Genomic DNA, 14,239 nt, shown 5'->3' with positions numbered 1-14,239 from the left:
ACATCCGGAAGGTTATAAGTTAACAGCTCTGCTCAGAGAGCGGGAGGGCTGGAGGACAACGGGAGGGAGAGTTGCTGATCCCTGGACGACAGAGCTCAGCTTGGCGGGGAACAAAGGCGCTCGCCAGTGCCATCTCCCTCACCCATCCCCCAGCCAAAATCCCAAAGGGAACCGGTTCCTGCCAGGGAACTTACTTGCACCACGCTAACACCCAACGCTGAGCTTCTGCGGATCCGTCCCTCCAGCGGGTCTGACTCCCTCCCGCTGCCACAGGGCCCCTCCCAAAGCAGATCTCCCAAGGAAAAGCGAGCTGAGCCTGCCCCTCCGGCCCTGAGCACCTTGCCAATCCACCCCAGCTAATACGCCAGATCCCCAGCACCACAAGCCTGGCAGTGTGCAAGTAGCCCAGACAGGCCACACCACCCCACAGTGGATCCTGCGCCTAGGAGAGGGGAAGAGAAGGCACACACCAGTCTGACTGTGGCCCCAGCGGTGGGCTGGGGGCAGACATCAGGTCGGACTGCGGCCCCGCCCACCAACGCAAGTTATTCAAGACAGCACAGGGGAAGTGCCCCACAGTCCCGCACCACTCCAGGGACTATCCAAAATGAAGAAATGGAAGAATTCCCCTCAAAAGAATCTCAAGGAAATAACAATAGCTGACGAACTGAGCAAAAAGGATTTAAACAATGTAACAGAAAGTGAATATAGGATAATAGTCATAAAATTAATCGCTGGGCTTGAAAAGAGTATAGAGGACAGCAGAGAATCTATTGCTATGGAGATCAAGGGATTAAGGAACAGCCAGGAGGAGCTAAAAAATGCTATAAATGAGCTGCAAAATAAAATGGAGACAACCACAGCTTGAAGAGGCAGAGGAGAGAATAGGTGAACTAGAAGATAAAATAATGGAAAAAGAAGAAGCTGAGAAAAAGAGAGATTAAAAAATCCAGGAGTATGAGGGGAAATTAGAGAACTAAGTGATGCACTAAAGAGAAATAATATACCCATAATTGGTATTCCAGAGGAGGAAGACAGAGGGAAAGGTGCTGAAGGGGTACTTGAAGAAATCATAGCTGAGAACTTCCCTGATCTGGGGAAGGAAAAAGGCATTGAAATCCAAGAGGCACAGAGAACTCCCTTCAGACGTAACTTGAATCGATCTTCTACATGACATATCATAGTGAAACTGGCAAAGTACAAGGATAAAGAGAAAATTCTGAAAGCAGCGAGGGATAAACGTGCTCTGACATATAGAGGGAGACCTATAAGACTCGTGACCGATCTCTCTTCTGAAACTTGGCAGGCCAGAAAGGAATGGCAGGAGATCTTCCATGTGATGAACAGGAAAATATGCAGCCGAGAATCCTTTATCCAGCAAGTCTGTCATTTAGACTAGAAGGAGAGATAAAGGTCTTCCCAAACAAACAAAACCTGAAGGAATTCGTCACCACTAAACCAGCCCTACAAGAGATCCTAAGGGGGACCCTGTGAGACAAAGTAGCAGAGACATCGCTACAAGCATGAAACCTACAGACATCACAATGACTCTAAACCCATATCTTTCTATAATAACACTGAATGTAAATGGACTAAATGCGCCAAAAGACATAGGGTATCAGAATGGATAAAAAAGCAAGACCCATCTATTTGCTTTCTACAAGAGACTCATTTTAGACCTGAGGACACCTTCAGATTGAAAGTGAGGGGATGGAGAACTATTTATCATGCTACTGGAAGTCAAGAGAAAGCTGGAGTAGCCATACTTATATCAGACAAACTAGACTTTAAATTAAAGGCTGTAACAAGAGATGAAGAAGGGCATGATATAATAATTACAGGGTCTATCCATCAAGAAGAACTAACAATTATAAATGTCTATGTGCCGAATATGGGAGCCCCCAAATATATAAAACAATTACTCACAAACATAAGCAACCTTATTGATAAGAATGTGGTAATTGCAGCGGACTTTAACACCCCACTCACAGCAATGTATAGATCATCTAGACATATGGTCAATAAAGAAACAAGGGTCCCAAATGATACATTGGATCAGATGGACTTGACAGATATATTTAGAACTCTGCATCCCAAAGCAACAGAATATACTTTCTTCTCGAGTGCACATGGAACATTCTCCAAGATAGATCACACACTGGGTCACAAAACAGCCCTTCATAAGTATATAAGAATTGAAATCATACCATGCATACTTTCAGACCACAATGCTATGAAGCTTGAAATCAACCACAGGAAAAAGTCTGGAAAACCTCCAAAAGCATGGAGGTTAAAGAACACCCTACTAAAGAATGAATGGGTCAACCAGGCAATTAGAGAAGAAATTTAAAAATATATGGAAACAAACGAAAATGAAAATACAACAATCCAAACGCTTTGGGATGCAGCGAAGGCAGTCCTGAGAGGAAAATACATTGCAATCCAGGCCTATCTCAAGAAACAAGAAAAATCCTAAATACAAAATCTAACAGCACACCTAAAGGAAGTAGAAGCAGAGCAGCAAAGACACCCCAAACCCAGCAGAAGAAGAGAAATAATAAAGATCAGAGCAGAAATAAACAATATAGAATCTAAAAAAACTGTAGAGCAGATCAACGAAACCAAGAGTTGGTTTTTTGAAAAAATAAACAAAATTGATAAACCTCTAGCCAGGCTTCTCAAAAAGAAAAGGGAGAAGACCCAAATAGATAAAATCATGAATGAAAATGGAATTATTACAACCAATCCTTCAGAAATACAAGCAATTATCAGGGAATACTATGAAAAATTATATGCCAACAAACTGGACAACCTGGAAGAAATGGACAAATTCCTAAACATGCACACACTTCTAAAATTCAAACAGGAGGAAACAGAAAGCTTGAACAGACCCCATAACCAGCGAAGACACTGAATCGGTTATCAAAAACCTCCCAACGAATAAGAGTCCAGGACCAGATGGCTTCCCTGGGGAATTCTACCAGATATTTAAAGCAGAGATAACACCTATCCTTCTCAAGCTATTCCAAAAAATGGAAAGGGAAGGAAAACTTCCTTCCCTCATTCTATGAGACTCATTCTATGAAGCCAGTATTACTTTGATTCCTAAACCAGACAGAGACCCAGTAAAAAAAAGAGAACTACAGGCCAATATCCCTGATGAATATGGATGCAAAAATTCTCAATAAGATACTAGCAAATCGAATTCAACAGCTTCTAAAAAGAATTATTCACCATGATCAAGTGGGATTCATTCCTGGGATGCAGGGGTGGTTCAACATTTGCAAATCAGTCAACGTGATACATCACATTAATAAAAGAAAAGATAAGAACCATATGATCCTGTCAATCACAGAAAAAGCATTTGACAAAATTCAGCATCCTTTCCTAATAAAAACCCTCGAGAAAGTCAGGGTAGAAGGAACATACTTAAACATCATAAAAGCCATTTATGAAAAGCCCACAGCTAATATCATCCTCAATGGGGAAAAACTGAGAGCTTTCCCCCTGAGATCAGGAACACGACAGGATGTCCACTCTCACCGCTGTTGTTTAACATAGTGTTGGAAGTTCTAGCATCAGCAATCAGACAACAAAAGGAAATCAAAGGCATCAAAATTGGCAAAGATGAAGTCAAGCTTTCACTTTTTGCAGATGACATGATATTATACGTGGAAAATCCGATAGACTCCACCAAAAGTCTGCTAGAACTGATACATGAATTCAGCAAAGTTGCAGGATACAAAATCAATGTACAGAAATCAGTTGCATTCAACAGTTGCATTCATCAGTTGACAAATAAAGAAACTGATCCCATTCACAATTGCACCAAGAAGCATAAAATACCTAGGAATAAATCTAACTAAAGATGTAAAAGATCTGTATGCTGAAAACTATAGAAAGCTTATGAAGGAAATTGAAGAAGATATAAAGAAATGGAAAAACATTCTGTGCTCATGGGTTGGGAGAATAAATATTGTCAAAATGTCAATACTACCCAAAGCTATCTACACATTCAATGCAATCCCAATCAAAATTGCATCAGCATTCTTCTCGAAGCTAGAACAAGCCATCCTAAAATTCATATGGAACCACAAAAGGCCCCGAATAGCCAAAGTAATTTTAAAGAAGACCAAAGCAGGAGGCATCACAATCCCAGACTTTAGCCTCTACTACAAAGCTGTCATCATCAAGACAGCATGGTATTGGCACAAAAACAGACACATAGACCAATGGAATAGAATAGAAACCCCAGAACTAGACCCACAAAAGGATGGCCAACTAATCTTTGACAAAGCAGGAAAGAATATCCAATGGAAAAAAGAGTCTCTTTAACAAATGGTGCTGGGAGAACTGGACAGAAACATGCAGAAGAATGAAAATAGACCACTTTCTTACACCATTCACAAAAAGTAACTCAAAATGTATAAAGGACTTGAATGTGAGACAGGAAACCATCAAAACACTAGAGGAGAAAGCAGGAAAAGACCTCTCTGAGCTCAGCCGCAGCAATTTCTTACTTGACACATCCCCAAAGGCAAGGGAATTAAAAGCAAAAATGAACTATTGGGACCTCATGAAGATAAAAAGCTTCTGCACAGCAAAGGAAACAATCAACAAAACTAAAAGGCAACCAACGGAATGGGAAAAGATATTTGCAAATAACATATCGGACAAAGGGCTAGTATCCAAAATCTATAAAGAGCTCACCAAACTCCACACCCGAAAAACAAATAACCCAGTGAAGAAATGGGCAGAAAACATGAATAGACACTTCTCTAAAGAAGACATCTAGATGGCCAACAGGCACATGAAAAGATGGTCAACATCCCTCAGCGTCAGGGAAATACAAATCAAAACCACACTCAGATATCACGTCACGCCAGTCAGAGTGGCCAAAATGAACAAATCAGGAGACTATAGATGCTGGAGAGGATGTGGAGAAACGGGAACCCTCTTGCACTGTTGGTGGGAATGCAAACTGGTGCAGCCGCTCTGGAAAACAGTGTGGAGGTTCCTCAAAAAATTAAAAATAGACCTACCGTATGACCCAGCAGTAGCACTGCTAGGAATTTACCCAAGGGATACAGGAGTACTGATGCATAGGGGCACTTGTACCCCAATGTTTATAGCAGCACTCTCAACAATAGCCAAATTATGGAAAGAGCCTAAATGTCCATCAACTGATGAATGGATAAAGAAATTGTGGTTTATATACACAATGGAGTACTACGTGACAATGAGAAAGAACGAAATATGGCCCTTTGTAGCAACGTGGATGGAACTGGAGAGTGTGATGCTAAGTGAAATAAGCCATACAGAGAAAGACAGATACCATATGGTTTCAGTTTTATGTGGATCCTGAGAAACTTAACAGAAACCCATGGAGGAGGGGAAGGAAAAAAAGAAAAAAAAAGAGGTTAGAGTGGGGGAGAGCCAAACCATAAGAGACTCTTAAAAACTGAGAACAAACTAAGGATTGATGAGGGGTGGGAGGGAGGGGAAGGGTAGGTGATGGGCATTGAAGAGGGCATCTTTTGGGATGAGCACTGGGTGTTGTATGGAAACTAATTTGACAATAAATTTCATATAATAATAATAATAATAATAATAATAATAATAATAATAATAATAAAAGATCTTCCTACAGAAAAACAAAAATTTCCTTACAGGGCACTGTGTACTTGAAATGCTCACCATCAACTGGTAGGTGATTGCACAATTTCTCAATTTCTTCCTCTTCAAGTGGGAATTCCATATTTTCAAGAGCATCAGCTATTTTATTGACATTAACCTTTCCTCCTTAGGAAAGAAAGAGATAACAAAATAAATTTGTATTTATGCCAAAGAGGGAAAACTGCTTGGTTATACAAATCAAGAAACGCAAATAGGAAGTAAAAAGCAGTGTTACCATTAAGTTCTCGGAGTGATCAAAAGAATTAGCTAAGGATTAAGAATAGAAAAATTCTCCCTGTCAACTTTCCAGAAAACACTATTATAGCAACTTGTATGATGAGTTTACCCAGAAGAGAGAGAAGAGCAGGCAAGACTGATGAGTTATAGCAAAGAGACAACCAATACACAAATTTCTTACCATTAAATAAGATTTGAAATTTGCTACAATGACAAAATACTGTAGGTTATTTTCCCAAATGTGACTGTGTACAACCAAGAATGACAGCTCATTAAAAAAAATAGAATAACATAATTAGCAGTCTAATCATTGAGAAATAAGAGAGATTTTAAGTAAATGCAAAAGCTTGAAGATATTTTCTCTTTCTTGGCATGCTTCTCACTCACCTCTGTATGTCTTCACTCCATCCATCAACCTTTTTTTATACACCTTATTGTTATGTGTAAGATAAGGGTCAAATTTGGTTGACTAAGAAGTGGAAACAGAGAAAGGCAGTAGCAGTTAGTTATTTGTAGATTTTTACAAGTTATTACTAGTTATAATTCCAAAGAAGAAGGAAGCAAAGAGATGACTAAGATTCTAAGGTAACTATTCATCTCTGCATCTGAGCTACTATTGGTAGAACTCTAACAAGTTAAAACAGATTTCTTTCTTTCTTTTTTTTTCTAAAGTGTCCCTCCTTTCCCTTCTACAACTGTTTTATCACCTTTTTCCTATCTTTAGCTTTAGACTTGTTATAGATGCTGGTTCCAACATTGAAAAATGTTTATCCATAATAGCAGTACCCCAAAGAGAACATTACTCCCAAATTAATATTTAAGTGGTAAGGACAGAATATTTTATATCAGAAGTGGCTCTTTCTACATTTATTTTTCTCTTAATTTTTAAACACTGAGTATAATTGACATACAACATTGTGAAGTTTAGGGTATACAACATATTGATTAGATATATTTATATTGTAGTATGATTGCCATTGTATCATTAGCTAATACTTCTATCACATCAAAAAATTATTTCTTTTTGCAATGGGTAAAATTAAGATCTGGCTACTTAGCAACTTTAATGTTTACAACACAGTTTTGTTTTCTATAATCACGTTCTGTATACTAGATCTCTAGGACTCATTTATCTACTAGTTGTAAGTATGTATCCTTAAACAACATCTCTCCATTCTTCCATGACTACCCCTACCACCCAGCCCCGGTAACCAGCATTCCACTGTCGAGTTTTTTTTGTTTTTTTTTTAGATTTCACATATATGAGATATCATTCAGTATTTGCCTTTCTCTGCTTCACCTATCTCACGTAGCATAATGTCCTCAAGGTCTACCCATGTTGTTGCAAATGGTAGGATTTTTTCTTTTCTCATGGCTGAATAGTATTCCATTGACTATAATACACCACATCTTCTTTATTCATTCACTCATTGACAGGCACTTAGGTTGTTTCCATATCTTGGCTGCTATAAATAATGCTGCAATAAACATGGGAGTGCATAAATCTCTTTGATAACCTGTTTTTACTTTTTTCGGATATATATCCAGAAGTGGGATTGTATATTGTATTGTAGTTTTATTTTTAATTCTTTTGAGAAGCCTCCATATTTTTCTCCATAGTGGCCAAACCAGTTTACAATTCCATCAACAGTGTACAAGTGTTCCCTGTTCTCCACATCCTCACCAACACTTGTTATCTCGTCTTCTTGATGATAGCCATTTTTACAGGTGTGAGGTGGTATCTTATCGTGATTTTGATTTGCACTTCCTTAATGATTAGTGATGTTGAGCACCTTTTCATGTACATGTTGGCCATCTGTATGTCTCTGGAAAATGTCTATTTAAATACTCTGCCTTAAATTTTTTTAAATGTTTATTTATTTTTCATAGAGAAAGAGAGAGAGCGAGTAGGGGAGAAGCAGATAGAGAGAGAGGAAGACACAGAATCTGAAGCAGGCTCCAGGCTGTGAGCTGTCAGCACAGACCCTGACATGGGGCTCAAACCCATGAGCTACGAGATCATGACCTGAGCTGAAGTCGGACATTTAACCAACTGAGCCACCCAGGCACTCCTAAATACTGTGCCTTTAAAAACATTTGATTGTCTTTTGCTATTGAGTTGTGTGAATTCCTTATATCTTTTGAATATTACCTTTTTATCCTATACATGGTTTGAAAAATTTTTTTTCCATTCTGTAGGTTACATTTTCATTTCATTAATTGTTTCTTTTGCAGTGCACAAGTTTTATGTAGTTCCACTTGTTAAATTTTTTTGTTGTTTGTGCTTTTGGTGTCATAGCCAAAACACCATCGCTAGGACCAATGTCAAGGACTTCCTTCCCGATGTATTCTTCCAGGAATTTTACCAAATTGGGTCTTATGTTTAAGTCTTTGATCCATTTCAAGATATTTTATGTGAGTTGTGTAAGATAGGGGTTAAGTTTTAGTCTTCTGCATGTATTTATCCAGTTTTCCCAACATCATTTGTTGAAAAGACAATCCTTTCCTCATTGCATGTTCTTGGTTCCCTTATCAAATATTAGTTGACTGTAAATATGGGGCTTTAGTTCTGGGCTCTCACTTCTATTCCATTTGCATATGTGTCTATTTTTATGTCAGTACCATACTGTTTTAGTTAACAAAACTTTGTAATCCGGAAGTGAGATGCCTCAGATTTTGTTCTTTCTCATGATTGCTTTGGACATTCAGGATCTTTTGTGGTTCTATACAATATTTAGGATTGTATTTTCTATTTCTGTGAAAAATACCATGGAATTTTTATAAGAATTGCATTGAATCTAGAGACAGCTTCAAGTAGCATGGGAATTTTAACATTAACTCAATCTATGAGCACAGGATGTCCTTCCAATTGTTTATGTCTTCTTTGATTTCTTTCAACAAAGTCTTGTAGAATTCATTCTACAAATCTTCCACTTCCACTTCTAGGTATTTTATTGTTTGTGATGCTATTGTGAATGGGATAGGTTTCATTTATACATTCATTTTACTTTTTTTTAAAGTAAGCTCTATGCCTAATATGGGGCTTGAACTTAAGACTGTGAGATCAAGAGTCACATGCTCTACTGACTGAGCCAGCCAGGCACTCCTGGGATAAGTTTTTTTTTTTTTCCAGATGTTTTATTGTTCGTATATAGAAATGCAACTGATTTCTGTTTATTGCTTTTATATCCTGCAGCTTAACTGAATTAATTGATTATATCCAACACTTTTTCTTAGTTGAGCCTTTGAGATTTTCAATGTCACTTGCATTTCAATATCATTTGCAATTAATGACAATTTTGCTTCTTCCTCGCTGATTTGGATGCCTTTTATTTCTTTGTCATGCCTGATTTCTTTAGCTAGTATTTCCGGGATTATGTTGAACAAAAGTGTTGAGAAGGAACACCCTTGTCTTGTTCCTAATCTTAAAGGAAAAGGTTTTGGTTTTCCACCATTGAGTATAATTGCTGTGGGTTTGTTGCATATGGCCCTTTTTATGCTGAGGTATTTTCTTCTTATACCCAATCTGTTGAGGTTTTTATCATGAAAGGATGTTGTGTTTGGTCAAATGTTTTTCTGTATCTACTAAGATGATCATACAATTTTATCTTTCATTCTATTAATTAGTGTATCACATGTATTGATATGCATATATTGAGCCATATTTGCATTCCAGGGATAAATCCTACTTGGTCATGGTGTATAATCCTTTTAATGAGTTCTTGAATTTGGCATGGTAATACATTGTTGAGAATTTTGCATCTGTGTCCATCAGGGATATTGGTATATAGTTTTCATTTTTGTAGCAGGTGATGCTGGTCTTGTAGAATGAGTTTGGAAATGTTCCTTTCTCTTCAGCCTTTTTGGCAGAGTTTGAGAAGGAGTGGAATTCTTTAACATTCTTTTTTTTTTTTTTTGAAGAGACAGCAGACTCTTGAAATTTATTTTATCTTTATAATACTGACTAGTTTTGTATTGCTTACTTGTTGTCATACATATTACTTATCCATTACTTGAGACTCCTCTATCATCTTTAACATTTTTTTTAAGAAAGAGAGTGCAAGCAGGGGACAGGGGTAGAGGGAGAGAGAAAGAGAATCTCAAGCAGGCTCCATGCTCAGCCTGGAGCCTGATGTAGGGCTCTATCTCACAACTACAAGATCATGACCTGAGCTGAAATCAAGAGTTGGCCACTTAACCAACTGAACCACCCAGGTAGCCCAAGAAGGAGTGGCATGAATTCTTTAAACTTTTGGTAATATTTGCCAGTGAAGCCATCTGGTCCTGGAGTTTTCTAGGTTGGGAAGTTTTTCATTACTGAATCAATCTCCTTACTCATTATTAGTCTGTTCAATTTTCTATTTCTTCTTAATTCAGTCTTCATAGGTTGTATGTTTTTGGAAATTATATATTCCTGTTATCTATAGTGTCAGTTGTAATTTCTCCTCTTTCATTTCTGATTTTATTTGAGTCTTCTACTTTTTTGAACCTCATTAAGAGTTGTCAATTTTGTTTGTTAAAAAATCAGCTCTTAGTTTTACTTATCTTCTTTATTGCTTTTTTTCATCTCTATTTCATTTATTTCCACTCTGATCTTTCTTATTTCTTCCCTCCACTAATTTGAGCTTAACTGTTCTTCTTTTTTTTTTCCTAGTTCCTTTAGGTATAATGTTAGGTTGCTTATATGTGATCTTTCTTATTTCCTGAAATATTCATTTATCACTCTAAACTTCTCTAACAGAACTACTTTTAAAGAATCCCATAGGTTTTGTATGTTGTATTTCCATTTTCATTTGTTTCAAGGTATTCTTTGATTTCCCTTTGACTTCGTCAACCCATTGACTTGCCAAGAGTGTGTTGTTTAGTTTCCACACATTTGTAGATTTTCCAGGTTTCCTCAAGTTGTTGATTTCTAGTTGTTCATTGTCTTTGGATAATGTACTTATTTATTTTTTTTTAATTTTTTTTAACGTTTATTTATTTTTGAGACAGAGAGAGACAGAGCATGAACGGGGGAGGGTCAGAGAGAGGGAGACACAGAATCCGAAACAGGCTCCAGGCTCCGAGCCGTCAGCACAGAGCCGGATGCGGGGCTCGAACTCACGGACCGTGAGATCTTGACCTGAGCTGAAGTCGGCCGCTCAACCGACTAAGCCACCCAGGCGCCCCGGATAATGTACTTATTTCACTGTTTAAAGCAGGACATTCAAGTTCCCTACTATTATTGTACTGCTATCTATTTCCCCTCTCAGATCTGTTAGCATTTGCTTAATATATTTGGATGCTGTGATGGTGAGTTTGTGTATATTTATGATTGCTGTATCTTCTTGATGATTTTACCCCTTTATTATTATGTAATGACTTTGTCTCTTGTTACCATTTTTGATTTAAAATCTAGTTTGTCTGATATAATCATAGCTGTCCCTGTTTCTTTTGGTTTCCACTCACATTAAATGCCTTTTTCAATCTCTTTGCTTTGAGCCTATGTGTGTCCTTAAAGCTGAAGTGAGTCTCTTGTAGGCAGCATATAGTTGGATCTTGTTTTTATCCATCCAATCACTTTTGACTGGTGAATTCAATCCATTCACATTTAGAGTAGTTATTGGTATGTCAGAACTTACTAATGCCATCTTATTAATCGCTTTCTGGCTGTTTTGTGTTCCATTGTTTCTTTTCCCTTCTGTTTCTGCCTACCTTTATGAATTGGTAAGGTTTGGTGGTGGTATCCTCTGACTCCCCTCTTTGTATCTTTTGTAAATTTAATCCAGGTTTTTGCTTTGTTGTGACACCATAGGGTTTACATAAAATATCTTATAGATAAAACAGTCCACTTTAGGCTTATGACAACTTACTTCAATCACCTACAAAGGCTCCATCCTTATATTTCTCAGTTTCACATCACTGATGCTACAATTGACCTATTTTTAATATGTGTATTTGTTAATTTATAGTAGTTAATAGTTATTTTTACTAGTCTTCTTTTAACCTTTATGCTATAGTTGACTGATTAACACACCATTCTATTATAGAGTTGGAGGTTTTTAAAAAAGTCTAACTGCACATTTTTCACCTTTGCCAGTATGTTGTGTACATTTGTATGTTTTCAGGTGACTGGATAGTGTCTTTTCATTTCAGCTTAAATAACTCCATTCAGTATTTCTTGGCCAGACAGGTCTATTAGTGGTGAACTCCCTCAGCTTTTGTTTGTCTGGGAAAGCCTTTATTCCTTCTTCATACGTAAAGGATAACTTTGCTGAATAAAGTATTCTTGGCTGGCAAGTTTTCTCTTTCAGCACTTTGAATCTGTGATTAAACTCTGGAGTTTCTGCTGAGAAATCTGTTGATAGCATATAGTGGGAGTTCCTTTCTGGGTTACATTTGTTTTTTACTGCTCTTTTCAGGACTTTTTATCAATGATTTTTAAAATTGAGATATAATTGACATATAACATCATATTAGTTTCAGGTTTACAACATAATAATTTGATATTTGTATAGATTATGAAGTGATTATCACTAAAAAGCTAGTTAATACTATTGATTTTTGACTGTTTCAATATAATGTGTCTTAGATAAAGTCTTTTTGCATTGAGATAATAGGATGATCTATTATTAGCTTGATGGACTTGGATGTCCAAATCGTTCCCCAGATTTGGGGGGTTCTCAACTATTATTTCTCTGTTCTCTGCCTCCTTTTCCCTTTTTTCCTTCTGGGAACTGATTATTCTAATATTTGTCTTTTGATGAAATTCTGTAGCTCATGTAGGCTTTCTTTGCTCTTTTAAAATCTTTGTTTTTCCCTCTTGCACTCTTGGTGGGAATGAAAACTGGTGCAGCCACTCTGGAGAATAGTATGGAGGTTCCTCAAAAAGTTACAACTAGAACTACCCTGTGATACAGCAATTGCACTACTAGATATTTACCCAAAGGATACAAAAATACAGTTTCAAGGGGCACCTGGGTGGTTCAGTTGGTTAAGCATCTGACTTTGATCTCACAGTTCATGAGTTTGAACCTGCATCAGATTCTCTGCTGTCAGCACAGAGCCTGCTTCAGATCCTCTGTCTCCCTCTCTCTCTGCCCCTCCCCTGTTCTCTCTCTCAAAAATAACCAAACATTTAAAAAATACAGATTTGAAGGGATACATGCACCCTGATGTTTATAGCAGCATTATCAACAACAGCAAAACTATGGAAATAGACCAAGTGTCCATCAATTGATGAATGGATAAAGAAGATGTATATGTACAATGGAATGTTACTCAGCCATCAAAAAGAATGAAATCTTGCCATTTGCAATGACATAGATGGAGCTAGAGTGTATTGTGCTAAGTGAAAGAAGTCAGAGAAAGATAAATACCATATGATTTTCAATCATATGTAGAATTTAAGAAATGAAACAGATGAACATATGGGAGGTGGAGAAAAAGAGAGAGGGAAACAAGCCATAAGAAACTTTTTAAAAATTTAATTTATCTTTTAAAATTTACATTCAAGTTAGTTACCATACAGTGCGACAATGATTTCAGGAGTAGATTCCTTAGTGCCCATACCCATTTGGCCCAACCCCCTCCCAGAACCCCTTCAGTAACCCTCTGTTCTCCATATTTAAGAGACTCTTATGTTTTGTCCCCCTTCCTGTTTTTATATTATTTTTGCTTCCCTTCCCTTATGTTCATCTGTTTTGTCTCTTAAAGTCCTCATACGAGTGAAGTCATATGATATTTGTTTTTCTCTAATTTCACTTAGCATAATACCCTCTAGTTCCTTCCATGTAGTTGCAAATGGCAAGATTTCATTCTTTTTGATTGCCGAGTAATACTCCATTGTGTGTGTGTGTGTGTGTGTGTGTGTGTGTGTGTGTGTGTGTATACACACACTATATCTTCTTTATCCATTCATCCATCGATGGACATTTCGGCTCTTTCCATACTCTATTGTTGATAGTGCTGCTATAAACATTGGAGTGCATGTGCCCCATTGAAACAACATACGTGCATTCCCTTGGGTAAATACCTAGTAGTGCAATTGCTGGGTCGTGGGGTAGTTCTACTTTCAATTTTTTGAGGAACCTCCATACTGTTTTCCAGAGTGGCTGCACCAGTTTGCATTCCCACCAGCAGCACAAAAGAGATCCTCTTTCTCCACATCCTTGCCAACATCTGTTGTTGCCTGAATCGTTAATGTTAGCCATTCTAATAGGTGTAAGGTGGTATCTCATGGTGGTTTTGATTTGTATGTCCCTGATGATGAGTGATGCTGAGCATTTTTTCATGTGTCTGTTAGCCATCTGGATGTCTTCTTTGGGGAAGTGTCTATTTATGTCTT

General features: G+C 37.5%; 1 protein-coding gene across 9 annotated transcripts in view; it reads right to left on the bottom strand.

Annotated features, from left to right (window-relative positions):
• The window catches only part of EFCAB3 (EF-hand calcium binding domain 3), a 151,294-nt gene that overhangs the window by 116,104 nt on the left and 20,951 nt on the right, over positions 1 to 14,239 (bottom strand). For all 9 annotated transcript variants that reach the window (XM_053211588.1, XM_053211582.1, XM_053211580.1 and 6 more), the window contains 2 exons: positions 6,301 to 6,354; positions 5,698 to 5,802 (listed from right to left, as the gene is read on the bottom strand). In XM_053211588.1, the coding sequence (XP_053067563.1) occupies positions 5,698 to 5,802; positions 6,301 to 6,354 (159 nt within the window). The remainder of the gene's footprint in view (positions 1 to 5,697; positions 5,803 to 6,300; positions 6,355 to 14,239) is intronic.

The sequence above is a fragment of the Acinonyx jubatus genome, chromosome E1 (genome assembly GCF_027475565.1).
Source record: "Acinonyx jubatus isolate Ajub_Pintada_27869175 chromosome E1, VMU_Ajub_asm_v1.0, whole genome shotgun sequence".
NCBI classification, from domain to species: Eukaryota; Metazoa; Chordata; class Mammalia; order Carnivora; family Felidae; genus Acinonyx; species Acinonyx jubatus.
Note: the sequence above shows the minus strand (reverse complement) of the source record. Positions and strands in the feature narration are given on the sequence as shown.